Source organism: Antedon mediterranea, chromosome 2 (assembly GCF_964355755.1).
Source record: "Antedon mediterranea chromosome 2, ecAntMedi1.1, whole genome shotgun sequence".
In the NCBI taxonomy this organism is placed as follows: Eukaryota; Metazoa; Echinodermata; class Crinoidea; order Comatulida; family Antedonidae; genus Antedon; species Antedon mediterranea.
In genome coordinates, this window is record NC_092671.1 from 16,829,889 (window position 1) to 16,856,713 (window position 26,825).

Here is a 26,825-nt window from a genome sequence, read left to right on the forward strand (position 1 = left end):
AAAATTCTAGCATCTCAACAATTCAGTAGTAAGACCCACTAAGATCTATAGAAGCTGTTACATACAGTGTTTTGTGTGTAATTTTACTACAGTCTATAAAATAACATTATTTCTAAAAACTTAATAAAGCAAACATTCCACAATCTCCAAAATTATGTAAGCATCTTGTCATGAAATTAAGATCTTATTATTCAACCTTTTAAATTAAACATCCAATTCAATAAGATTACAACCACCAAATTGCAGTCAAACCTTACCTCTGTGTCTGTTGGTCCCCCTTTATGCTCTGGGTGAAACTGCGCTGTGAATATTGGTTTCGTTTCATGCATTATACCCTGTTTTAGGAAGAATTGGAGATCAAGATTGATAAAATAACCAAAAAGCTACATCAAAACAACAAAGTAAAACAGCCAGAACAGCTTTCGTGTAGCGCTAACCCTTTTCTCAGTGCGAGTGAGAGTACTTGGAGATAGGTAACAATATATATACTTGTGATAAAAAACAAAAATATTTACATACATTAAACTAAAATTACATTGTTGATTAGTACTATTATTCTATTATTGAAGTAACCTGACCTCATTTGACCTGTCGTTGGCATTCACAAAAACTGGTTTCCATCCACTGGGTAGTGTGTCAGCATCGATAGCAAAACCATGGTTTTGAGACGTTATAAAAGCTTGCCCATTTAACATGTTAATTACTGGCTGGTTGTGACCTCTGCAACAAAAACAAAGAGTTTGTTAGGAAAATTAGGTACATTAAGCTCTGTCTACACTATCAAACTAGTTTGGCAAAAAAAGTGTGATGTGCCCAAATATGGTAGTGATATACTCAAATATGGTAGTGATATGACATCATCATGTCCATATATGAGCACATCACATTTTTTTGTCGCATAAAGTAGACTACTTATATGTTGCAAATATAAAGCCCCCGAGATTCTAGATCCAGATGATGACTAATGACACAATAGGAGTCGTAAATATAAAGCGGCGTCATCAGTGCTATTACTAAAGCTGATATACCTGTTTCCAAGTGGAAGCTTGAAAGCTGTTGCCCCAGCTGCTAGCCCAGTCAACTGGTTTCCCATGCAGATTCCAAATAAGGGCTTCTGGACATCACTTTCGATAACCTACAGAACAGACAAATAGATGAGAGACTTTACAATTAATTTATTTTAGTTCTTCACTAATCAGTTTCTCAATACCCCTAATAAGGCAACTGTAACCTATTATCTTTTTAAAGTATCTTTCAGTTTGTGTTAACTTTAAATAACCTATTCCATTCATTCATTATCTTATCACATTGTTTCAAGCCCAACACTCAACACTTTCAAACGAACATATGACTCACACATAAAGACTATGAAAGAATAAGAAAGAATACGTGTAATACTCTTGCCTCATAATTTTACTTATGGTAAGCTTTCACCTAAAGTAAGCATTCAATAGACATTTATCTACACTTATCCAGATTCTCACTGTTTTCTTTAAAGAACAATCTTGCACAATATATAATAAATAGTGCATATCTCTAAATTTTAGGCCAGTTATCTCACCTTTTGCAGATGGTTGACAGCTTCCTGCATGAGCGTTGGATCACCTGGGCCATTTGATATAAATAATCCATCATACATTTCTTTGCTTACATCATAATTCCAAGGTACAAGGTGTACTTCAGCGCCCCTCTGTAAAATCAATTTTATTTATCAATTTATTAAATCTATCAAAACAGTATTTTTTAAGAGAAAAAGTCTTCAACATTATGATGCTGTACTCTAGCTGTTCAACCGGTTTTCAGCTATTAAAAACAATTATCGTAGAAGGAAATAGGTAAATGCAAAGCATTCTCATATTATTGTGTGCGGACATTTTTCAAGATGGACATCCATTAGACAGTGTATACTACGAACAGAAAACACCCCTATTTGGGGCAAATCCTTGAACCTAAATTATCTAACTTAATTTAATTAGTAAACAGGGTTACATCAGGTGGTTAAAATCAGTACCGAAAGTATGAACCAACTTTATATACGATCAATTAAACATTCTAGAAGTAACGCATGATTTACCAAATTTTGTCCATACATAAATTTATATATAGATATAGGAAAATTATGAAATTTACGCCAGTTGATTGTGCCGATGTTCACTACACCAAAAATTGATTATCAGCATGGTTAATCATGCCAATAGAAAATCAAAATCCATGGACAGGGACCCTGCATACAAAAAACTTTAAAATTACATGGATGATTGACCAGATCAATAGCCTAATCCATATTTACTGTATGTTTAACTGCATTTACTAAAATGATTGATAAAGAAAAAAACAATTATAATACACTGTACCAACCTTTACAAGACTTCTTATTATGTTGTGTTTAACGCCACAATCAATGGCAATAACTTTATGTGGATTGCCTTTGCCATAAACTCTCACTTCTTTTGTGGAAACCTCTGCTGCTAAGTTGCGTTTATTTGGATCAACAAAATCAACAGGTTGGTCATCAAACTCTATTTTACCTAGAATTGTTCCCTATTTATCAGAAAAAATGTATTTTATATTAGAAACAGACATTAATTTGCAATGCTTGCTTAAAATATTCGTGCCGCACCTTTAGGCAGTTATATTCAAGAGGACGGAAGCATTTAAGGAAACTTATAATGTGGAAGCTTAAGTTTACTACGGCTGAAAAAATGGGTATTTGGAAACTCAGATTGGGCATGCTTAAACTCCTAAGCATGTCTGGAAGAAGAGAGACTATGAGATGTATGCAAACTGTGTAAGACCTGTTCAATAAACAATTTGTTCGTTTTGGCTGTCAATTTATCATTCATCAAAACAATCCTTCTTCTATGGTAAATATTTTTGGGGAATGGTGTGTATAGAGGAGGAATAATTGTTTGATTAGTGAGTAAATTTGTCAGCAGCTGGGAAATTTTTTTTTTACAAAATGTTGTGGCATCTGGGTCAACAAATGACAACATTTCAGACTATATTTACATTAAACAAAATGTTCAGTACTGATTGTTAAAATAATTGATAATAAATATTTATTTCTTAAATTATTAAATAGAATATTAATGAGCATCATTTAATGAAGAACAATAATTAAAATTGTTATGTCAAAAGGTCGAGTGGCGTTTTTTGTAAGAAATATTTCTTGTTTAGTACTATTTTGTTACTTTTTCGTGCAACCATCCATATAATTGTAACTTATATTTTAGCCTTTGACTACAAAAGTTGAATTTTTACAATGAAAGTGCTAACAATAACTTATACCTTGTCTCTTATTTTCTTTGTTAGCATCCTGGTATCAATTCCATAGAGTGCTGGAATTCCTTCCTCATTAAGCCACTGGGACAATGATTTTACAGAATTCCAATGACTGTGTTCATAGGAGTAATCTTGCACTAGCAAACCAGTCACCTACAAAAAAAAAATATAAGATAAGAACTTTGAAATCCTAGGGCAACAAACTATTAAGGATGATTCTGTTATTAGGATGAAATCAGGAGGAAAGTAACCCACTCTGAACACGTCTGTGATTGGTCGATCAAGTAACATGTGTCTTATACATAATAAACTGGATACATTCATATTTTCTAGTGTATTCCTTACATGCATTGAATAAATACATTACAACATGTTTAAATGTACAATGATGGATAAAGCTATACCAAGATACCAATTTATTTATTGCACAGAACATGTCACATTTTAGCTTGTGTCTCGCACACATTTTAGTTGATTTTGTATGCACAAAGTAAATCTTGATTATCACGTATTGTAAGCTAGCAAACCAACAATAAACATTTATTAGGCAATAAAACAAAATAAATGAATATGAACAACATTTTATTATCAATCCAGTTAATAAAAGAAAATTGATTATTGATCAATTAGAGTAAAATTTATCTTACATGTATCTTCTCCGACTCTACATACTTCATAAGGCCCATCTCATCCACTGCTCTTGTGTCCGGTACGCCATAGTTACCAACAAGGGGATAGGTCAAGGTCAATATCTGACCCCTGTAGCTTGGGTCAGTCAGTGCTTCAGGATATCTAGAGATAATAAATATATAATAGATAATAACCATATTAAAACAGTATGTAGAAAAAGAAAAATAATGCGCAGAGGTGGAGAAGGGGGAAAAGAAGAATAAGAGCCTTATAATAATATATGTATTAAAAATATGTATTAAATAAAGAAACATGCGAAGAGGTGGAGAAGGGGGAAAAGAAGAGTAAGAGCCTTATAATAATATATGTATTAAAAATATGTATTAAATAAAGAAACATGCGAAGAGGTGGAGAAGGGTGAAAAGAAGAGTAAGAGCCTTATAATAATATATGTATTAAAAATATGTATTAAATAAAGAAACATGCGAAGAGGTGGAGAAGGGGGAAAAGAAGAGTAAGAGCCTTATAATAATATATGTATTAAAAATATGTATTAAATAAAGAAACATGCGAAGAGGTGGAGAAGGGGGAAAAGAAGAGTAAGAGCCTTATAATAATATATGTATTAAAAATATGTATTAAATAAAGAAACATGCGAAGAGGTGGAGAAGGGGGAAAAGAAGAATAAGAGCCTTATAATAATATATGTATTAAAAATATGTATTAAATAAAGAAACATGCGAAGAGGTGGAGAAGGGGGAAAAGAAGAGTAAGAGCCTTATAATAATATATGTATTAAAAATATGTATTAAATAAAGAAACATGCGAAGAGGTGGAGAAGGGTGAAAAGAAGAGTAAGAGCCTTATAATAATATATGTATTAAAAATATGTATTAAATAAAGAAACATGCGAAGAGGTGGAGAAGGGGGAAAAGAAGAGTAAGAGCCTTATAATAATATATGTATTAAAAATATGTATTAAATATATGTATCAAAAATATTATATATTTAAATTAATTCTTGTATTTTATTATTGCAGATACAAGATAACAAACTTTCTTTTATTTGTAATAAACAATAATAAAAATAATACTAACTATAGAAAACATTTGATAATAAGACTAATTTTAAAATTTAAAACAGTCACTCTGTAACTTATGTTTAATGAATAATAATATAATAATGTTCTGACTAATTAAATAGGAAAATGAAATATCAATATGGTTTGGTACATTACAATGAACAGATGTGTGTTTTACAGCAAGTAGGCACTATTGGGTACTACACTGTAAATAAGGTGCTGGTATTAGGGCAATGTACTTTTGTGTAAATTTTCTTTGCTTTAATTCCTATAAAATTCATACTAACCCAGTTAGACCAGTGTTGAATACCATTTCACCTGATGCAGATGTTGGGTTACCAAATGAGTAACCTTGGTAACGGGTACCATCTTCCAGAATCAGGTTAGCTGATGTTGGCTAGAAAATAATATTTGAATAACTAATTGTAACAATTATTTCACTATTCAACCGACATGAATATTATTTACATTATCAATAGAAATAAATCAGACAATAGAGTAATAACAATATTATTATGTTATTATATTTGTGTTGTGTGGTGTTGGCAATGATGGTTGCCTAATAATTCTAGGCTCTTGGGTTAAAATCCTATCATATCACTCCATTCTTAAAGATCATTAACACTCATTATAATAACTCTCTAGACCACCATTTCCAGAGGCGTGGGCTGGTTGCCGTCTGGAGAAGTCTCCAGGACCAGCCCTACAATAGTTGGGGCTGAGCTAAGACAAATAAAAAAAATAGAGCTGCTAGGTTCCCGGAAATTGCACGTATCAAAATGATACAAAATATATAAATCTGCAAGACCAGCCCACCATGGTTGGGCTGAGCTAAGACAATTTTGAAAAATGGAGTTGGTAGGTCTCCGGAAATTGGACTTAATATAACTTTGAAATATGAAACAAAAGTATCCTAAAGCTGCAGGTCGTCATAAATTGCACCTATACTTTGAAAATATCAGGCCTAATTTGCTATTTTTAGAGGTGTGTCCGCACACCTCTGACATCTCACTACAGTATGTAAATTACCTTTGGGAGCTTTGACTCGCTACCAACAGTCGTTGAAAGAAACCGCAACTTTTTGTTCAAGACATTTTTAAGAAATTTGTCTCGTGTTATGAGTGCTGATGTTCGTATAATATAAGACATAGTCCTATTGGTAGAAAAACAAAAAGAAACAATGTAGTAATAGTTAATAATATAATAATTAATACAGACTTTATTGCATCAAAGAAATACCCGTTTTGTTGTTATTATATTATAAAATACAAAATCTTTATTTATACATGCAAGGCAAATGGAAATTATTCATCAACATTTAAACATTGCCTAGAAGTAATTATATAAAACATTTAATAGGAATTCATCATTTTGTGAGTCTTTATCAATGTAAGCTACTATGACATAGTATATAATGCTGGAATCTTCATTATTTTTTTCACTATATTTTATTTTTTAATGTAAAGTAACTCAATGTTAATATGTTGACAATAATATTAAAGGTGAAGGGATCATTATAAATAAGCATATTATTTTTATTAAGTAAATAAATCAACTTAAAAAACAACTGTGTACTATTAGTATAGTATAAACAGCTGTCTTAATATCAACTTATATTGGTTAAAGAATGATATTTCAAATGTACACTATGTAATTGACATAGCTTACTAGAGTAGTATTTTAAGTTATGGTTATGTGTTGATTTCATGATGAAATCAATACTACAATACTAATCAATCTCAACTCATGCACATTATCAAATGCCCTTTCACTGTAAATATTTCATTAGTGAACTGTAAACTATTTAACATTAACAATGGGTTTTAATCTAGATTTTAAGTATTTGTACAACAAATAATTAGTGTGTTAATAACGTTTAATTGTTGACCTGGGACTGAACTGACTCAATTGAAAAGAACTACTACTGCAAAATGGTTGTAATGCTTTGGTAATTATGATTTGAATCTAATAAAAAAAAGAATATTGAGAAATTCTGTACCTTTATGGAAATATTTTGTATTAATATTAACTCCATTCATGTTACAGAAGTCACATTAGAAACAGATGATGACACAAAAAATAAAGTTATGATTGAAAGAAACAAAGAAAAAAATGTGGCAGAATAATATGATTATTAAACATTAATGCTAGTTTCCAGTCATTAGAAAATCATAGTTCCTATGATTTGATTTGCTATTGACGTAATAGGCCTGAGGGGGAAATTATGTAGCCAATCAGAGTCGAGGAAGGAATGTTCATAAATTTTCACCATTTGGTACTCAATATTATTGCATCATTTATGTATTTTTATTGCCTTTTTTTTTGGTGGTAAAATTAAATTTGGAATTCAAACATAAACCGGCAATATGGCATCATCATTGTAGGCATAAACAATTTATTTCTATGGTAAATTACAGTGCTGGTAATACAGATAAAAATAAATTGTATTATGAATTGTAGGCCTATATGATAAAACATATGTTAACTTTAGGCCTATTATTATTATAATTAAAAATATAATATATAATAGGGGCCTACCTACAGCTAGGCTACTCTCACTGTACTAACTACTATATAACATTCATTATTCTTAATATAATGAAAATGGACAGCATAATAATAATAATGAATATAAAAAGCATATGGCAACATAGATAAATACATACACTCGACTAGACAGTGTAGCCTAGCTAGGCCCAGACCAAACTGAAGCCCTATTTAGATCAAAGCTTTACTGTCACATTATTATATCAGGGAGGTAATATAATAATATGCCTCCTAACTGGGCAGTAGCCTGCATGCAATTACCTACACGACTGTACCTGCCTGCTGTGTACCATCTGTACTGTATGTATGTTATGTAGGCTAGTACCATTAGGCCTCTAACTAGTCTATTAGTAGTAGTAGTAGTAGTAGTAGTACATCATCGTTACCGTATACCTAGGCCTAGGCTACTAAATTCGCAATAAACTCGAAAATAACTAAATGATAGGCATCAATCAAGTCTAAAAGTGTCGGGAAATCCAAGTGTGGCTTAATATCACCATACTCACCTTATATCTTATGTTGTAAAATACAAAACAATACACACCAAAACACAGACTTTTTCTCAAGGGTACCACCGGTCTGCGGTGTGTTTTGATCGTGAATGATGCATGTGCGCACACATGAAACAAAGTTATGCGCATGCCCTTGTAAATAGTTGCATCATCGCGGACGGCTATGGAACGCCATCGCTGCCTTCGGCAGCAAACTTTAATTCTATTCGGCTCTTTTACCATTACGTTCGGCTCTTTTAGCATTTGGCGCATTTCTATTCGGCCCATTTACCATTACGTTCGGCTCTTTCAGCATTCGGCACATTTCTATTTGGCCCATTTACCATTACGTTCGGCTCTTTCAGCATTCGGCTCTTTCAGCATTCGGCTCTTTTTTATTCGGCCCATTTACAATTACGTTCGGCTCTTTTTAATTCGGCCCTTTTTTATTCGGCTCGTTCTGCATTACGTTCGGCTCTTTTTGATTTGGCCCTTTTTTATACGGCGCAATTAAATTCTAACCTTTTACATGGGGTCAAACGGAAGAAAATCAACGGCTGGAAATGAGTCTATGAAAAGTTTACAAAACATATAGATGCAGCATGTAGAGTGTTTGGTTGGTTGAATTAAATGAATTTGAAGGCTATTTCAATATGACTAATCATTTTATTGACATGATTAATGTGTTAGAGAACTTGCAATTTTCCCACCCTATTGACTATTAAATGGGCCGAATAGAAATGCGCCGAATGCTAAAAGAGCCGAACGTAATGGTAAAAGAGCCGAATAGAATTAAAGTTTGCTTCCGGAGGCAGCGATGGCGTTCCATAGACGGCGACGTCAGTGATTTTGTTTTTTTTAATACCGCGAAATTCAAACAAACAAAATCAAAATTATGGTATTCATTTTGTAGCTTTATTTCAAATATTAACTGCACTTTGATTACTATTAACATTATGAACAAATATAAGTAGGCTTAGGAAGTGGGTTGTTCACTACGAACATATTCAGATGTTTGATTTGTGGCTTATTTGAAACATCAAAACACACGACAATTATGTTAATTGTTATGGGTATCAGAGTAGGCCTATATATGAACAAATTTTGAACATATTGTACGAGACATGAGGAGTTTTTGTTTTAATTAACAAAATATCTATTTATTACAATTAGCCTATTTATTAATATAATTTACTGCTTTTTTCGTCAACCTAAGACGTAACAATATTAGGCCTAGTCAATGACATCATTAGAGGCCTATATAGATAAAAGTAACTTGACTCTGTGACGCAAATAAGGGAGGAGTTTATTTGGAGGTGAATTTTAACACCCAAAGTTACCTGAACAAGCTGCTTAAAATAGTTAAAGTTGTTAAGGAACAAGTTGATGTGCTATTCTGATCCTGTTTTTTTTGTTACCTGTAGTTATTTGAACAGCAAATAGGCCTAAGTCCATTATTATGCTGGGAAATGAAGTGAAATATTTTCGAGTTCTTGGGGTAAATATCCGATCTGTTTCATCTTCGTTGTAAACCCATTATTCTCAACGTGTTTTTTATAGGCCTATATAATAGACTTTCCGTTTAATTTCTTTCTTTTATCAAATCATTCTTTAAAGTTCCCCTGAAAAAATAATTCTTAAACATTCTGTTGTTGAATATGCCATTTAAGGCTACATAATAGTTATTATTCACTATTACCAAAAATTGGAAGTGATTAGCCTTTATTAAATCTACAAAATGGCCTATTCAAAGTCGGATTTAATTAATCTTTATTTTTCATGTTTTTGGGGGACAATTTAAATAATGTTTTATGATATTAACACAGAAGCCTCTCTTATATATTTTTGGAACAATATTATATACATTTTACCTTTGTGTCTTTAAGTAGGCCTACTATTATTTTATTATCAACCTGTCATTGATACTATTATATACACTTTATTAAAAAACTTTAAAAAATTAACTCTCAATTTCTGGTAATACATGTATGAAATAAATGTAACATTTTCTTAATGAAAACTAAATAATTTATCTTATATAAATAATAAGTAATGTCTTGATTGCATAGAAAAGTACCGATAGCCTACACTTAGAGTAAATAAGTGTGTTTTAAAAATGTTTGATAACTCATTTGTGGAAAGCATTTTAACATTTTCTTTTACTTTGAATTTACCTTTTATAATGTTAGTTCTACAATTTAAAGCTAAGAGAGATCTGGGCTAGTGAAAATTGTAAATGTATGTTCAAAAATTACAGGATGCTCATTGCAAAAAAATATTTCATTTTTATTTTAGCTAAACGAAAATATATATTGAAACACCGGAACATGCCCTATTTCATGAGTTCGAACTTCTACCACATGATCTTCGGTAGGAAAAAACGAAAACTAAATTCTTTTGTTGCAACTAGTATTAGACTGTTAAACAAAAGTTCCCAATAAATTTGCTCATGGAGGATAGTATTAGGAATTATGAATTTTGTAGATTTAGTCTAAGACGTTACGCTTAAATGTGATTTGATTTTTTTATTTTAAAATTAATTATTACTATGTATCTTTGAAGTCCTTGTTGAGATTACCCCTCGCGGGATGAATAAAGAATTTGAAATATAGGCTCATTGCAATTATAATAACATTGTTCTTTATTCAAGTTAATCCCATATTTATCCTCCAACGTTTAGAACAAACACAAAAGTAATCGAAAAAGTTAGTAATGATCTCACACCAAAATCTACCAATTCGGGAGGTTTTGGAAATCACGTGCCGTTTAGCGATGCATATGGACAACTGAGACAACAATATGAGACTCAATTTATATCCGATTCAACCTAAAGTAATATAAAAACAATCATCTTCATAGAATCGGGTGTAGCTAATAATATTTCGTTTAACATTTATTTAATTTACTTATCTCGTCACTAGACAACGTTTTGTTAAAAAACTTTATTTCGTCTATAAAACCATAAAACAACTGTCCGTCGTCGTTATTTCTGTAGCCTCCTCCAATAGAAACGGGTGTGTTTACTATTGGAATCGAACCGCTACAACAATCAGACCTGTCTTGCTCTTCTGCATTTAAATATAATATCATTTCACTACCATCGTACGTCATCACAAGATGTTGCCACTTTCCCTGAAATCCAGAGGAATCATCTGCACGCAATCTATACCCACCCGTGTTGAATATGGACGCTTTGATGTGCGTTGGTTGTAGATGTGCTATTTCAAATTCACCGTCACTATGCACACCATTATTTAAGATACGATATTTGCCCGATTGGTCAACTTTGAACCAGATACTAATGCTAAATTTCGATCCAAAATCGTAGTTACGGAAAGCATCAACGTATACTAATTGACCAGTAAACGCAGCTGCATTGCCGACCAATCCACTACAGTATGTTAAGTTTGTACCATCATTTACAATAATAACCCTACCGTGACGCCCATTTCCTGATGTATCATCAACGTTGCCTTCAAATGCGTAATGCGCCAACAAATCTTCATCTGGATATCGGTAATCAGTCGTAATGTTAATACTTTCTGGAGTTGTTACAACGTTTTGATCAGTGCTAAGATAGTTATTAACTGATTGTTCATAGTTGGTTATTTCTTCTTCATCAACTGGTGTTCCAACGCTGCGATCATCATTTCGAAGAGAACTCCCGTTATTTTCTGATGTTACATAAAAGTCAGTGATTATTTCTTCATAAGCTTGTGTTCCATTTGTTGTATAATTCAGTTTTAAGCTTGGGTACCGAACGCATTTCCTTTCTTTTATTGTTAGCTTTTTCAAGTTATTTTTTTTAAATGTTGACTCGCCGTTTCCAAATGGATGTATAACCATTATTGTACCAATACACAGTGCAGCCACTTGATAAATCCAAAACATTATTCTAATGAAGAAAAATAATCGAGAAAAATAATCGCGAAGAATAAAAAACATGTTAACAAACAGGTTACTTTTAGACATAATTGATAATTACGAGATGTTTCTGATAGAATAGCCTACAAAACAAACAGTGAACAAACTTTAAATACTAAAATTAACAAATTAAAATCGCAAAATAAACCAATACGCCTAACCAAAACAACAAATAAAAGCATAGAATGAACAAATTAAAATTATAAAATGAATACGTTTTCAAAGTCCCGGTACTGTATCTTGATTTTTGTTGTAAACCAACATCTGTGGACTACACTGACTATTACCGTAAACACATAATGTAGGCCTAGTTTATACAAACCTAACAACATCCAAAGACAATAATCTAAATTCGAAAAGCAACGTGAATACTGTTGACGTACATATGTAGTTCTGAAAAGGAGACGTTTCGATTAATATGCTTCGGTCGTCCTCAGGAGTAAGAGTGCAGATAGTCCAGAAAAAATGGAGCCTATAACAACGGTTAATACTGTGACAGGAGTGCGAGATGTGAGTTTTTTTTATTCGTAGAAGAATGGCCTATCAATGTTAAATAAAAGCACAGAAAATGTAATATCTTTAATTAAGTTATATGCATTAGCATGCATATAACTTTATAGCCAGCAATCGATGTGGTTAGCTTTTCACGGTGCGCTATCAACAATTACACGGTCTACACGCGCGATTTAATGAAATTATGTTGAAATGTATGAAATCATATCTGTCATAATTAAACCAAATTTGGTACTTTCAGTAATTTCAGGTCATATTTCATCATATTGCAATACAATTACGTGTGTAGCGCATATAACGCATGCGTATTACAATTTTAAAATTTGTCAAAATTTATTTTCGATGAAATTAGAGTACGTTTTCAGGCAATTTTAAGCGTTTAATGTGATCGGGTTGTTTTATTCAAGGTCGACGTGCAATGATAAGCAGAAAAGACACTTGGTATAGGCCTATCCTATATACCGGCCATCATTCTTATGACAAAATGAAACACCAAACACGAGAGAAAACAATTGTTGAAATTGTTAAAAGAAATTTATTTAATACATATATCTAAAGTACTGTTATTTACGGTATATTAAGAGTTTCAGTTAATCAATTTTTTTTTTATTATTTGCTATTTAGTTTTAGGCCTATAATAGTTATCGTAGCCTAAAACTTTACATTTATCTTCTTTTTCTTCATATTAAATACGTTAAATTAATTACTTCAACATATGGCATATTTCTTAATTATACTATTTCTTATGCAAGTTGGTGTTAATCTTTGATTAGTTTCTTTTAACTAAATCTTATCAACTTTTGTCAATGTTTATTTTGTTTTTCAAAATCAAACAAGACAGACACTTGATAATATCCTATCATTCTTGTGAAAAAGTGGAACACCGAAAAAAACTACATTTAGGCATATTCTAAAATCCAAAATGTTCCTTTATATATTATTATGTAGGCCAATTTATATAGCATCATAGTATATGAACAAATTCGAAACATAAAAACCAAGGAGATTTTGTATTGAAAGAAATAAAATATCGATTTTGATAAAGATTAATTAATAATGTCTTCAACTTAAGATCACACAACAATAGTATTTATATTAAGAGTTTCAGTTTATCAATTAATATTTTTATTATTTGCTGTTTATTTTTAGGCCTATAATAGTTATCGTAACTTAGGCCTTAAACTTTACATTTATCTTCTTTTTCTTCATATTAAATACGTTTATATTCTTTGGTCATATGACATAGATGTCAAGTAACTTGACTCTGTGGTGCAGCATTGTCTGCTTTTGAATTTAAAAAAAAACCGTCAATATAAATTAGAAAAACTTGAATAAGTTTATTGGTTTGTTGGTAATGTTTCTAATGATTTAGTTGGGGAGCCAGAAATGGTTCATCTGCACCTTCTAGCAAACTGTGTAAACAATGTTTTTTGCTTCCTTATATCAATACAAATAAATTTTTTGTTTGTTGGCCGAAAAAATAATTGGGATGCTTGTCAGTAAAGGGGCCAAAAGGTTATTATGGTCAAAGTTAGTATTGTTCGTAACTACTGGATGTATTGGAATATTTATATATATATACTCTAATGGGCAACTTTTGCCAAAGGTGAACGGAAACCCCTTTTCTGAACACTGGTCAAGAAATTGGCCATATGAATATCCCATCAACCACTGGTCAGAAAGTGATAATTGTGGTCTCAAATTACTTGCAAAGTATATGTTTATATTTGTTCTAATGTAATAAAAATCATAAAACTGTCAATAAACCCCTAATTTTGACCTTTGACATATAGCCGGCACACTTTGGCTTGGAGCACACTTTTCATATCTCAGAAATTGTTGGGCGGATATGGTCGGAGTTGGTGTCAAAATACTCACAAGATACATATTTCTATTCACTTTAAGTGACAACTTTTGCCAAAAATGACCATGAAACATAGAATATAGCCATATCAATATCTCAGCAACCACTAGTCAGAAAGTTATAATTTTAGTCTCAAATTACTTTATTACAGTATTTTGAGACCAAAGCTGTGTGACGTGGTTGCTAAATATTTCTATGGTCATTTTCTTGATCAGTGGTCATGATATGTCTTTTGGCACTTGTTCATTAGAGTGATATCAATATGAGTGTATTTTGATATTAAGCAAAGACAACATTCGCTAGCTATAGAATAGAATACAATAACTATGGCATATAGAGTACCGGTAACATAATAAAAATAAAATATGAGACGTCTATACAACAATGGATCCTCTTTCCATCAGGTTTTATTAAATTGTGTTCTGTTAACTTCTTTAATTATATCTTCTGTAGTTAATGTTTTGTTGAACAATTTAATTTCGTCCAATGCACCAAAGAATAATGGTCCTTTAATAGAAATGGTTCCTCCAATAACAACTGGTGTATTTTTTCTTGGAATCGAACCGTTACAACAATCTGAAGTGTCTTTTTGTTCTGCGTTCAGATACAACACCATATTACTGCCATTGTACGTCATTGCAACGTGATTCCATTCCAGAAACCCAGAATCATCAACTGCATTCATTCTAAGTCCAGACTGCGTGTTAAATATAGATGCTCCGATTTGTGTTCCCTGTTGCAATTGTATCTCAAATCCACCATGACTACGGAAACCATTACTTAAGATGTGTGGTTGATTAGGTACCGTTTTGTTACGCTTAAACCACAAACTTGCTGTAAAACTGGGCCCGAAATCAAAGTTATTAAAATCATGAACTTGAATTTTTTGACCATTAAATATAGCTGCATTGCCGACCAATCCACTACAGTATGTTAAGTTTGTACCATCATTTACAATAATATGAATAACCCTACCGTGACGCCCATTTCCTGATGTATCATCAACGTTGCCTTCAAATGCGTAATGCGCCAACAAATCTTCATCTGGATATCGGTAATCAGTCGTAATGTTAATACTTTCTGGAGTTGTTACAAAGTTTTGGTCAGTGCTAAGATAGTTATTAACTGATGGTTCATAGTTGGTTATTTCTTCTTCATCAACTGGTGTTCCAACGCTGCGATCATCATTTCGAAGAGAACTCCCGTTATTTTCTGATGTTACATAAAAGTCAGTGATTATTTCTTCATAAGCTTGTGTTCCATTTTTTGTATAATTCAGTTTTAAGCTTGGGTACCGAACGCATTTCCTTTCTTTTATTGTTAGCTTTTTCAAGTTATTTTTTTTAAATGTTGACTCGCCGTTTCCAAATGGATGTATAACCATTATTGTACCAATACACAGTGCAGCCACTTGATAAATCCAAAACATTATTCTAATGAAGAAAAATAATCGAGAAAAATAATCGCGAAGAATAAAAAACATGTTAACAAATAGGTTACTTTTAGACATAATTGATAATTACGAGATGTTTCTGATAGAATAGCCTACAAAACAAACAGTGAACAAACTTTAAATACTAAAATTAACAAATTAAAATCGCAAAATAAACCAATACGCCTAACCAAAATAACAAATAAAAGCATAGAATGAACAAATTAAAATTATAAAATGAATACGTTTTCAAAGTCCCGGTACTGTATCTTGGTTTTTGTTGTAAACCAACATCTGTCGACTACACTGACTATTACCGTAAAAACATAATGTAGGCCTAGTTTATACAAACCTAACAACATCCAAAGACAATAATCTAAATTCGTGAATACTGTTGACATATGTAGTTTTCGATTAATATGCTTAGGTCGTCCTCAGGAGTAAGAGTGCAGATAGTCCAGAAAAAATGGAGCCTATAACAACGTGAATACTGTAACAGGAGTGCGAGATGTGAGTTTTTTTTTATTCGTAGAAGAATGGCCTATCAATGTTAAATAAAAGCACAGAAAATGTAATATCTTTAATTAAGTTATATGCATTAGCATGCATATAACTTTATAGTCAGTGTAGTCGACAGATGTTGGTTTACAACAAAAACCAAGATACAGTACCGGGACTTTGAAAACGTATTCATTTTATAATTTTAATTTGTTCATTCTATGCTTTTATTTGTTATTTTGGTTAGGCGTATTGGTTTATTTTGCGATTTTAATTTGTTAATTTTAGTATTTAAAGTTTGTTCACTGTTTGTTTTGTAGGCTATTCTATCAGAAACATCTCGTAATTATCAATTATGTCTAAAAGTAACCTATTTGAAAACATGTTTGTTATGACCCAGTTGATTCATGATAAAACAAGAGTTACGTCACACTCATCAAGTTGTATTGATTTGATACTAACAACAATTCCAGATCAGCACTATTTAAGTGGTGTTGCTAAAATAACTTTAAGCGACCATTTTATGGTTTACAGCTGTTTAAAATTTAAGGAAAAAGAAGCTAAACATAAAACAATATATTATAGAGATTATAAGAACTTTGATGAAGGGGCATTCTTGCATGATATTTCCCATTCTCAGAAATTACAAAATATTCACAATATTAATAACGTTGACAATGCATGGGGTACGTTTAAAAATTGCTTTCTAAATTTAAGTAATAAACATGGGCCTATAAAAAATTCAAGAATAAAAAATAGATTCTCTCCCTGGATAACTCCTGAAATTATAAAGTTAATGTACAAAAGAGATTATACTAAAAGCAAAGTAAATGTTAATAATCCAGGATTAAAAACTGAGTATAGAAGACTTAGAAATCTGGTTAACACTAACATTAAGAAAGCAAAGTATAACTATTTTAATAATGTAAATATAAAATATAAAAATAATCCAAAAAAAATGTGGAACGAGCTAAATAAACTAACTGGTAAAACGAAATCTAACATTAGTAAAACTATTGATTGCGAACATTTTAATGAATACTTTACCAACATAGGAGTTAAGATGGCGCAGTCATTTGACGATACGCTGCCAAGTTGGAATAATCCACCTAGTGAATATTCCTTTAATTTTATAAATGTTGATGTAAATACCATTAAAAGGAAGCTTTATAATTTGCCAGAAAAAAATTTAGATGTTCTTGATTTTGATAGTAAATTGTTAAGGTTAGCAGCTCCGTACATTGCTTATCCATTGTGTCATATTGTGAATCTCTCTCTCATGTCTGGTCTTGTCCCAGCTGATTGGAAAGTAGCAAGGACAACTCCTATATATAAAGGAAAGGGTAGTAAAGACAGTATGAGCAACTACAGACCAATATCTGTCGTTGCTCATATCGCAAAGATTATAGAGAGAGTGGTTCAGGAACAAATCATTTCTTTTCTTAGTTTGTTTGATTTGATTAACATTGATCAATTTGCCTTTTTGAAAAACCATTCTACTGTAACATGCTTGCACAGAGTAGTTGATGATTGGTTAGAAAGTTTTAATGACTCAGAGGTCGTCGGCGCTTGTTTCTTAGATATATCCAAGTGCTTTGACACGATAGATCACTCAATTTTGTTATTTAAGCTTTACAAATATGGTTTCCATGAAAATGTTGTTTACTGGTTTAGTAATTACTTAAAAAACAGAAAACAGTTTGTATACTGTAACAATAACAAATCTACACTTAAAGAAATCAATATTGGTGTTCCACAAGGAAGTGTCCTGGGACCCATCTTGTTTCTCATTTTCATAAATGATATTTCGCAGTCTATAGTAAATGGAACTTGCAGCGTTTTTGCTGATGATGTTGTGGTTTACACCTCAGGTGATACTGCTAAGATAGTAAATGATTCATTACAAATAATTATTGATAACATTGGTAAATGGTATGATGACAACCACCTCTCTATAAATACTGAAAAAACAAAGGTTATGTTACTAAGAAACAATCATACAGCTGACAGTAATGATTTAAATATACAAATTGGAACCAGTAAATTAGAACAAGTTGATAGTATAAGGTATCTGGGAGTCGTAATCGATGAAATGTTAACTTGGAAACAAAATACTCAATGTATTAGTAAAAATATTGGATATAAAATAACAATGCTAGGTAAAATGGCTAGTAGTTTAAGTAAACCGTTACTTGAAACTCTATATATAAGTACAATTCAGCCTTGTAGTGATTATGCTATAACAGTCTGGGGAAATACGACAGAGTTAAACAAAAATATTTTAAAGCGACATCAAAAAAGAGCTGCTCGAATTGTAACTAACAACTTCGATTATATTAATGTAAGGGGTGACAACATCATCCAGAACCTATCGTGGCAAACTCTTGAAGAGAAACGAGATTTCTCCCTAGCATGTCTAATGTATAAATGTGTTTACGGCCTTGCACCAATTAGATTAGTAAATGAAATTGAATTGATTCGCGATATTCACACCCACTTAACACGTGGAGTAGAAAATTTGAATGTAACAATACCTAAATACACCCTTAGTAAAATGAATTCGTCCTTTAAAGTTGCAGGCGCAAAAATATGGAACAATTTACCAATTAATATTAAATCGGCACCAACAATTACGTCCTTTAAGGCTAGATACAAATCTCATTTCTTTTCATAAAAAACTGACATGTATTATATTTAATTAAGTTTCTCTTTTGTATATTTTGATTAAGACAGGACCACAATGTAAAACAGATACACTGTTATCTGATTGTTTTATCCTGTATAAATATATTATTTATTATTATTATTATTATTATTATTATAGCCAGCAATCGATGTGGTTAGCTTTTCACGGTGCGCTATCAACAATTACACGGTCTACGCGCGCGATTTAATGAAATTATGTTGAAATGTATGAAATCATATCTATCATAATTAAACCAAATTTGGTACTTTCAGTAATTTCAGGTCATATTTCATCATATTGCAATGCAATTACGTGCGTAGCGCATATAACGCATGCGTATGTGCGCTTACAATTTTAAAATTTGTCAAAATTTATTTTCGATGAAATTAGAGTACGTTTTCAGGCAATATTTAAGCGTTTAATGTGATCGGGTTGTTTTATTCAAGGTCGACGTGCAATGATACCGACTATTGTATTTGTGCTACCAAGATCCCATCTTTCATAAATAATTAAAGATCATGACAAAATCAATCAATCAATCAATATATCTTTTAAAAAATCAATTATCTGTATTTAGATCAATGCATATAACCTATAATTCGTCATAGTGACGAATTAAATCTAGTTGAAAATAGTACTTTTGCTGCGTATAAATTGAATATCGATAGTCAAAATATATTAAACTATAGAATTTCATAATTTAATTATTTTACAAAATGGTTTGTCAATATCTTTTATTGTAACTTTTGATAACAGATAAAAAATAATACATGCGCCAACAGTCGATTATATTATTCAGCAACATACTATGTTACCGAAAGTTGTTTTTGTAAGACCCTCAATCACCATGAAAACTGAATATTTACAAAATTAATTAATAATAATAATAATAATAATAACTAGATGGTACTACCCGCCTACTGTAAAATTCCCCAACATAAAATGTCCCCTGAAAATATATATATTTTTAAATTTTTGTTATAATAGTTCTAAGTGTAAATAGGCTAACTGCACACTACAAAGTTGTGGATGAGAGTTTGGTGTAATGGTTAGGGCTCTCTCACAGTTGAGATCGCTAGTTCAATTCCCGCTGAGGTTTTTTTATTTTTTTTTTGTGGACCTTGATCTTTGACCCTGACCCTTTAACCACAATTGTATAATGAGTCATTGATCAGTGTGGCTAAGTTTGGTGAGAATCGGATAAAAACTGTGACAGTAAAATAGTTTTTTGTTAGTTGTGACCTGCACCTATGACCTTTCCTCTCAAAATTGAACTGGTCAGAGCTTTTGGAGCATAGATAATTGTGGCCAAATTTGGCCAGATTCGGAGGAAAACTGTGACCTTCGGGCTGTTCACAGACACAAATATACAGGGGTGAAAATATAACCTCCTTGGCGGAGGTAATAATAGGCTAATCACATAACCATCAATCAATAATAACATAATCAAGTAACTCAGATTTGTCAATTTCTTTGTTGGTAATCTCGTCTTTTTTACCCGTTTAGTTTTCATTCCAAAAGAGTGGTCTACTGGCCTTTCTCATTTAGACTACATTCACTTTCTAACCATTTTTAAAAAACTTTTTTGGACCATACATCCATGGACCAACATTCTATATTGTCAGACATTGGCTCACTTTCTTTGGTTAATTTCTTTATTTATATCGTCTCTAGTTAATGCTTTCTTGAATAACTTTATTTCGTACAAATGTCCATAGGCGGACCCTCCTCCAATAAAGGCTGGTTTTTTTTTTTCTTGGAATCGTACCGTTACAACAATCTGAACTGTCTTTTTGTTCTGCGTTTAAATATAACACCATATTACTGCCATTGTACGTCATTGAAACGTGATTCCATTCCAGAAACCCAGAATCATCTACAGCTACAACCATTCTATATCCAGAGTTTAGGTTAAATAGCGAAGATGTTATTTTACGTCCAAATAGGATTATTTCAAATTCACCTCTAGCACGTACACCATTATTTAAGATATGCTGTCTGTAAGTTCCCGTTTCGCTACACTGTAACCAGAAACAGACTGTAAAATTTGGTCCGAAATCAAAGTTATTAAAATCATCAACTTAGAATTACTTGACCACTAAATATAGCTGCGTTGCCGATCGTTCCGTGCAAATAGGTTAAGTTTGTAGGCCTACCATTATTTACAATTATAACTCTACCATGACGCCCATTTCTTGAAGCGTCATCTACGTTGCCTTCAAATGCGTAATCTTCATCTGGGTAAATCTGTCGTAATGTTCATACTTTCTGGAGTCGTTACGACGCTATCAGTGACAAGAATAGATCTCTCGTTATCAACGGTAGTTTGACTTTTATTTCTGAGGGTTGGGTACTGGAAGCATTTACTTTCTTTTATTTTGAACGTCGTTTTCAAGTTGTTTTTTCGTAATGTTACCTGGTCGCTTCTAAATAAATGTACATTCATTAAACCGATAAACAAGACAGACACTTGATAAATCCTGTACATTATTCTTACGGAACACCAAACAAAAAAACACGACAGTAGGCCTACTAGTCAGTAACTCTAATGGCAGAATGTTTCTAATAATATTATTACGTATACCTAATTATGTATCAGAGTAGGCTATAAACAAATTCAGAAATAATCATTACGTGGGATTGATGAGGTTTGAATTGAAATAAGATATTCAAGATAATCAATATAACTTGTACTGATGTTTCCATCAACTCAATTGAGATCACACAATAATGCTATTTAGTCATGCATGAAAAATAGATTATTAACTTGATTCTGTGAAAAGATGATCTATTTTTGTATTTTAAAAGAATAGTAATATCAATTACAAATACTAATGTAGAGATAATAAGTTTATTGGTTATTTATTTTCTCTGATTCTAAGTTTTACCTTGCAATACTCAAACGTTTAAGAAGGAGGCACAGAACAAGTCATGTTAAGTAACTTGTGTTGAGCCTTTTCTATAATTTAGACCGACATACATTTTATATAGTACGGTAACGTATTAAAAGTCAAATACTTGTTGTTATAGTTTGGAAAAATTTGGCCCGAAATCAAAGTTAACAAAATAGTCAACGAATTGACAAATAAATGTTTGTCTTTCCGACATGTGAGTATGTTAAGTTTGTACAATTAATTACAATGAGAAATCCTAATCTGGGTATCGGTAATCTGTCGTAATGTTAAATACTTTCTGTAGTTGTTACAACGTTGTGGTCAGTTAGTGATAAGATCAGATCTGACTTTATTAACGGTAGTTGGAGTTGTTCTGAAGCAGATTGGGTACCGCATTTCATTTCTCTTATTTGAGCGTCGTTTTAATGTTGACTAATCGATTCGAAATAAATGTACCCATAAGCAGAAAATACACTTGATATATCCTATATACCGGCCATCATTCTTATGACAAAATGAAACACCAAACACGAGAGAAAACAATTGTTGAAATTGTTAAAAGAAATTTATTTAATACATATATCTAAAGTACTGTTATTTACAGTATATTAAGAGTTTCAGTTTATCAATTTTTTTTTTATTATTTGCTATTTATTTTTAGGCCTATAATAGTTATCGTAACTTAGGCCTAAAACTTTACATTTATCTTCTTTTTCTTCATATTAAATACATTAAATTAATTACTTCAACATATAGCATATTTCTTAATTATACTATTTCTTATTGTTGGTGTTAAGCTTTGATTAGTTTCTTATAACTAAATCTTATCACCTTTTGTCAATGATATGTTTATTTTGTTTTTCAAAATCAATTTAACTCAATGGCAGAATGTTTCTAATATATATTATTAAGTATACCTGTAATTATGTATCAGAGTATGAACACATTCAGGAACAACAAACAAGACAGACACTTGATAATATCCTATCATTCTTGTGAAAAAGAGGAACACTGAAAAACACTACATTTAGGCATATTCTAAAATCCAAAATGTTCCTAGTTTTATATATTATTATGTAGGCCAATTTATATAGCATCATAGTATATATGAACAAATTGGAAACATAAAAACCAAGGAGTTTTTGTATTGAAAGAAATAAAATATCGATTTTGATTAAGATTAATTAATATAACCGGTACTGACATTTTCCTCAACTTAAGATCACACAACAATAGTATTTATTCATATGACACAGATGTCGAGTAACTTGACTCTGTGGCGCAGCATTGTCTGCTTTTGTATTTAAAAAAAAACCCGTCAATTTCAGTTAGAAAAACTTAAATAAGTTTATTGGTTTTATACTAATGTTTCTAATGCTTTAGTTGGGGAACCAGAAATGGTTCACCTGCACCCTCTCGCAAACTGTGTAAACAATGTTTGTTTGCTTCCTTATATCAATACAAATCAATTTTTTGCTGTTGGCCGAAAAAATAATTGGGATGCTTGTCAGTAAAGGGGCCAAAAGGTTATTATGGTCAAAGTTAGTATTGTGCGTAACTACTGGATGTATTGGAATATTTATATTGTGCAATACTACTCAGAAGACCCATATTTCTATTCACTCTAATGGGCTTGCCAAAGGTGGACGGAAACCCCTTTTCTGAAAACGGGTCAAGAAATTGGCCATATGAATATCCCATCAACCACTGGTCAGAAAGAAATAAATGTGGTCTCAAATTACTCGCAAATTATATGTTTATATTTGTTCTAATGTAATAAAAATCATACAACTGTCAATAAACCCCAAATTTTGACCTTTAACATATAGCCGGCACACTTTGGCTTGGAGCACACTTTTCATATCTCAGAAATTGTTGGGCGGATATGGTCGGAGTTGGTGTCGAAATACTCACAAGATACATATTTCTATTCACTTTAATGGACAACTTTTGCCAAAAATGACCATGAAACATAGAAAATAGCCATATCAATATCTCAGCAACCACTAGTCAGAAAGTTATAATTTTAGTCTCAAATTACTTTATTACAGTATTTTGAGACCAAAGCTGTGCTATATATTTCTATGGTCTATGTTTCATGGTCATTTTTGGCAAAAGTTGTCCATTAAAGTGAATACAAATATGTATCTTCTGAGTATTTTGACACCAACCACGACCATATCCGCCATACAATTTCTGAGATATGAAAAGTGTGCTATAAGCCAAAAATGTTTGTGCTGGCTATGTCAACGGTCAAAATTAAGGGTTTATTGACAGTTTTATGATTTTTTATTACATTAGAAAAAATATAAACATACTTTTTTTTCTCTTTTGTGGCGTTAACCACTATTTATTCATTTCATTACATCAACAGATTAATACAATTATTTCTAATAATAATAATAATAACTATTCATTGTTATTCTTACTTTTGTTTGGTTTATATATATATATATATTTTTTTATTTTTTTATTTTATCAACGTTACTGTTCTTGGAATCAGAACATTAATATTTCTTTTCTGTTATCCACCTTTTTTCATAATTTTCTAGTACTTTTTTTTGTTCTATAATTCTCAACATCTAAAATTGTGAACACTTAACTAATAAATGTACTGTAGGAGATACATTTACTAATGTTGTATAGTTATTTTCGGTAGTATTTTTGACATATAATTCATTTATACCCTATATACAGATTATATACATTATTTTAAAATACGAATATTAAAAAAAACAAAAACAAAAATATTAAAAATGCTTTCTTACTCCTGTGTCTAGTTTTATGTCTTATGGTTATATTTGTTTGCTTATCTTCTCGTGCGTTACTTATGTTGCGTTACGTTTCTTTTTTGTTTTCAATATTAATTTATACAATTTTTTTTTAAATTGATATTTCATATAAGATAAAATGAAACTGCCTATGTGTATTATACAACATTATTATGTAAACATACTTTGCGAGTAATTCGAGACCACAATGGCCAATTTCTTGACCAATGGTCAGAAAAAGTTCCGTCCACTTTTGGTTTCCCATTAGAGTAAATAGAAGTATAGGTCTTCTGAGTAGTTTTGCACAAAAAATATTCCAATACACCCAGTAGTTACCAAGTTACGCACAGTCCTAACTGTGACCATAATTACCTTTTTGTCCCCTGTACTGACCAAGCATCCCAATTTTTTTTCGGCCAACAACAACAAATTGTATTGAAATAAGGAAGCAAAAAAACAAACATTGTTGGCATAGTTTGCTAGAGGGTGCAGGTAACCCCTTTCTGGTTCCCCAACTACTTAGTTCACACTATTAAGGCGCAACACAATGACGTAAGTACAACGTGCTTATATGACCAATCACAGGCGATAGATTATTCCAAACTGTCGATTTTCATTGGTCAACTCGCTTGTATTGCGTCTACGTTTTGCATTGTGTCTCTAGGAACCAAGCTTAAGCAAAACTCAAACGTTTAAAAAGATTGATCATTACCAGTAACAAATCATAAAAAAAATAGGCACATATACTGTCATTCATTTGAGTAACTTTTATTGAAGCTTTTTTTATAGGCCTAAGTCTAATAGAATACAATAACTATAGCATAAATTATAGAGTATCGGTAACATAATAAAAATAAAATATGAGACGTCTATACTACAATGGATCCTCTTTCCATCAGGTTTTATTAAATTGTGTTCTGTTAACTTCTTTAATTATATCTTCTGTAGTTAATGCTTTGTTGAACAATTTGATTTCGTCCAATGCACCAAAGAATAATGGTCCATTAATAGAAATGGTTCCTCCAATAACAACTGGTGTATTTTTTCTTGGAATCGAACCGTTACAACAATCTGAAGTGTCTGTTTGTTCTGCGTTCAGATACAACACCATATTACTGCCATTGTACGTCATTGCAACGTGATTCCATTCCAGAAACCCAGAATCATCAACTGCATTCATTCTAAGTCCAGACTGTGTGTTAAATATAGAAGCTCCGATTTGTGTTCCCTGTCGCAATTGTATCTCAAATCCACCATGACTACGGAAACCATTACTTAAGATGTGTGGTTGATTAGGTACCGTTTCGTTACGCTTAAACCACAAACTTGCTGTAAAACTGGGCCCGAAATCAAAGTTATTAAAATCATGAACTTGAATTTTTTGACCATTAAATATAGCTGCGTTGCCGACCACTCCAGTACAGTATGTTAAGTTTGTACCATCATTTACAATAATAACCCTACCATGACGCCCATTTCCTGATGCGTCATCTACGTTGCTATCAAATGCGTAATGGGCCAACAAATCCTCATCTGGGTATCCGTAATCTGTAGTAATTTCATAACTTTCTGGAACTGTTACGACACTATCAGTAACAAGATCAGATCTTTCGTTAACAACGGTAGTTTGATTTCCATTTCTGAGACTTGGGTACCGAAAGCATCTCGTTTCTTTTACTTTTAGCTTTTTCAGGCTAGTTGTTCTTAATGTTGACGGACCATTCTCAAACGAATGCACAGCCATTATACCCATAAGCAGGACAGACACTTTATAACTCCAATGCATTTTTTTATTGAGAAAATGGAACGGCGAGTAGAACACACAATACGTTCAGTAGGCCTACTTTTATGGGAATGTTTATAATTTTAGATGTAGACATATTTATAGTGTATTGTTGGTTTGAAATAGAAACTCAATACTGAAAGAAAAAAATATCGTAGGCCTACTTACTACTACTAAACCATTTTAATTGGCATTGTCATACATGTTATTAGATAAGTAATTTGACTCTAGATTATTTTTTTTGATATTAAACAAGAACATCAATGTCAATTAGAAATATTGAAGAGATAAGTTTATTGGTTGGTTGGTTGATTATTAATTTATTCGAAATAGATCTCCATCGTGTCACGTGAAATTTGATATAGGCCGAGCCGAGAGAAGGTGTGACGAATAGATGGTTCTATTTACACACAGACAAGCGGTAACGGT

At 31.7% G+C, this 26,825-nt stretch overlaps 1 protein-coding gene across 2 annotated transcripts in view; it reads right to left on the reverse strand.

Annotated features, from left to right (window-relative positions):
• Positions 1-26,825, reverse strand: part of LOC140040589 (carbamoyl-phosphate synthase [ammonia], mitochondrial-like) — a 66,004-nt gene that overhangs the window by 36,553 nt on the left and 2,626 nt on the right. The window contains exons 1-10 of one of the 2 annotated variants that reach the window (XM_072086636.1): positions 8,047-8,124; positions 6,023-6,146; positions 5,281-5,390; positions 3,930-4,074; positions 3,289-3,435; positions 2,359-2,541; positions 1,562-1,690; positions 1,029-1,135; positions 579-720; positions 258-335 (exon numbers count right to left, since the gene is read on the reverse strand). In XM_072086636.1, coding sequence (XP_071942737.1) covers positions 258-335; positions 579-720; positions 1,029-1,135; positions 1,562-1,690; positions 2,359-2,541; positions 3,289-3,435; positions 3,930-4,074; positions 5,281-5,390; positions 6,023-6,142 — 1,161 coding nt within the window. In that variant the 5' untranslated portion in view covers positions 6,143-6,146; positions 8,047-8,124. Of the gene's footprint in view, positions 1-257; positions 336-578; positions 721-1,028; positions 1,136-1,561; positions 1,691-2,358; positions 2,542-3,288; positions 3,436-3,929; positions 4,075-5,280; positions 5,391-6,022; positions 6,147-8,046; positions 8,125-26,825 lie in introns of those variants that run through there. The other variant, XM_072086637.1, reaches the window with a different exon arrangement.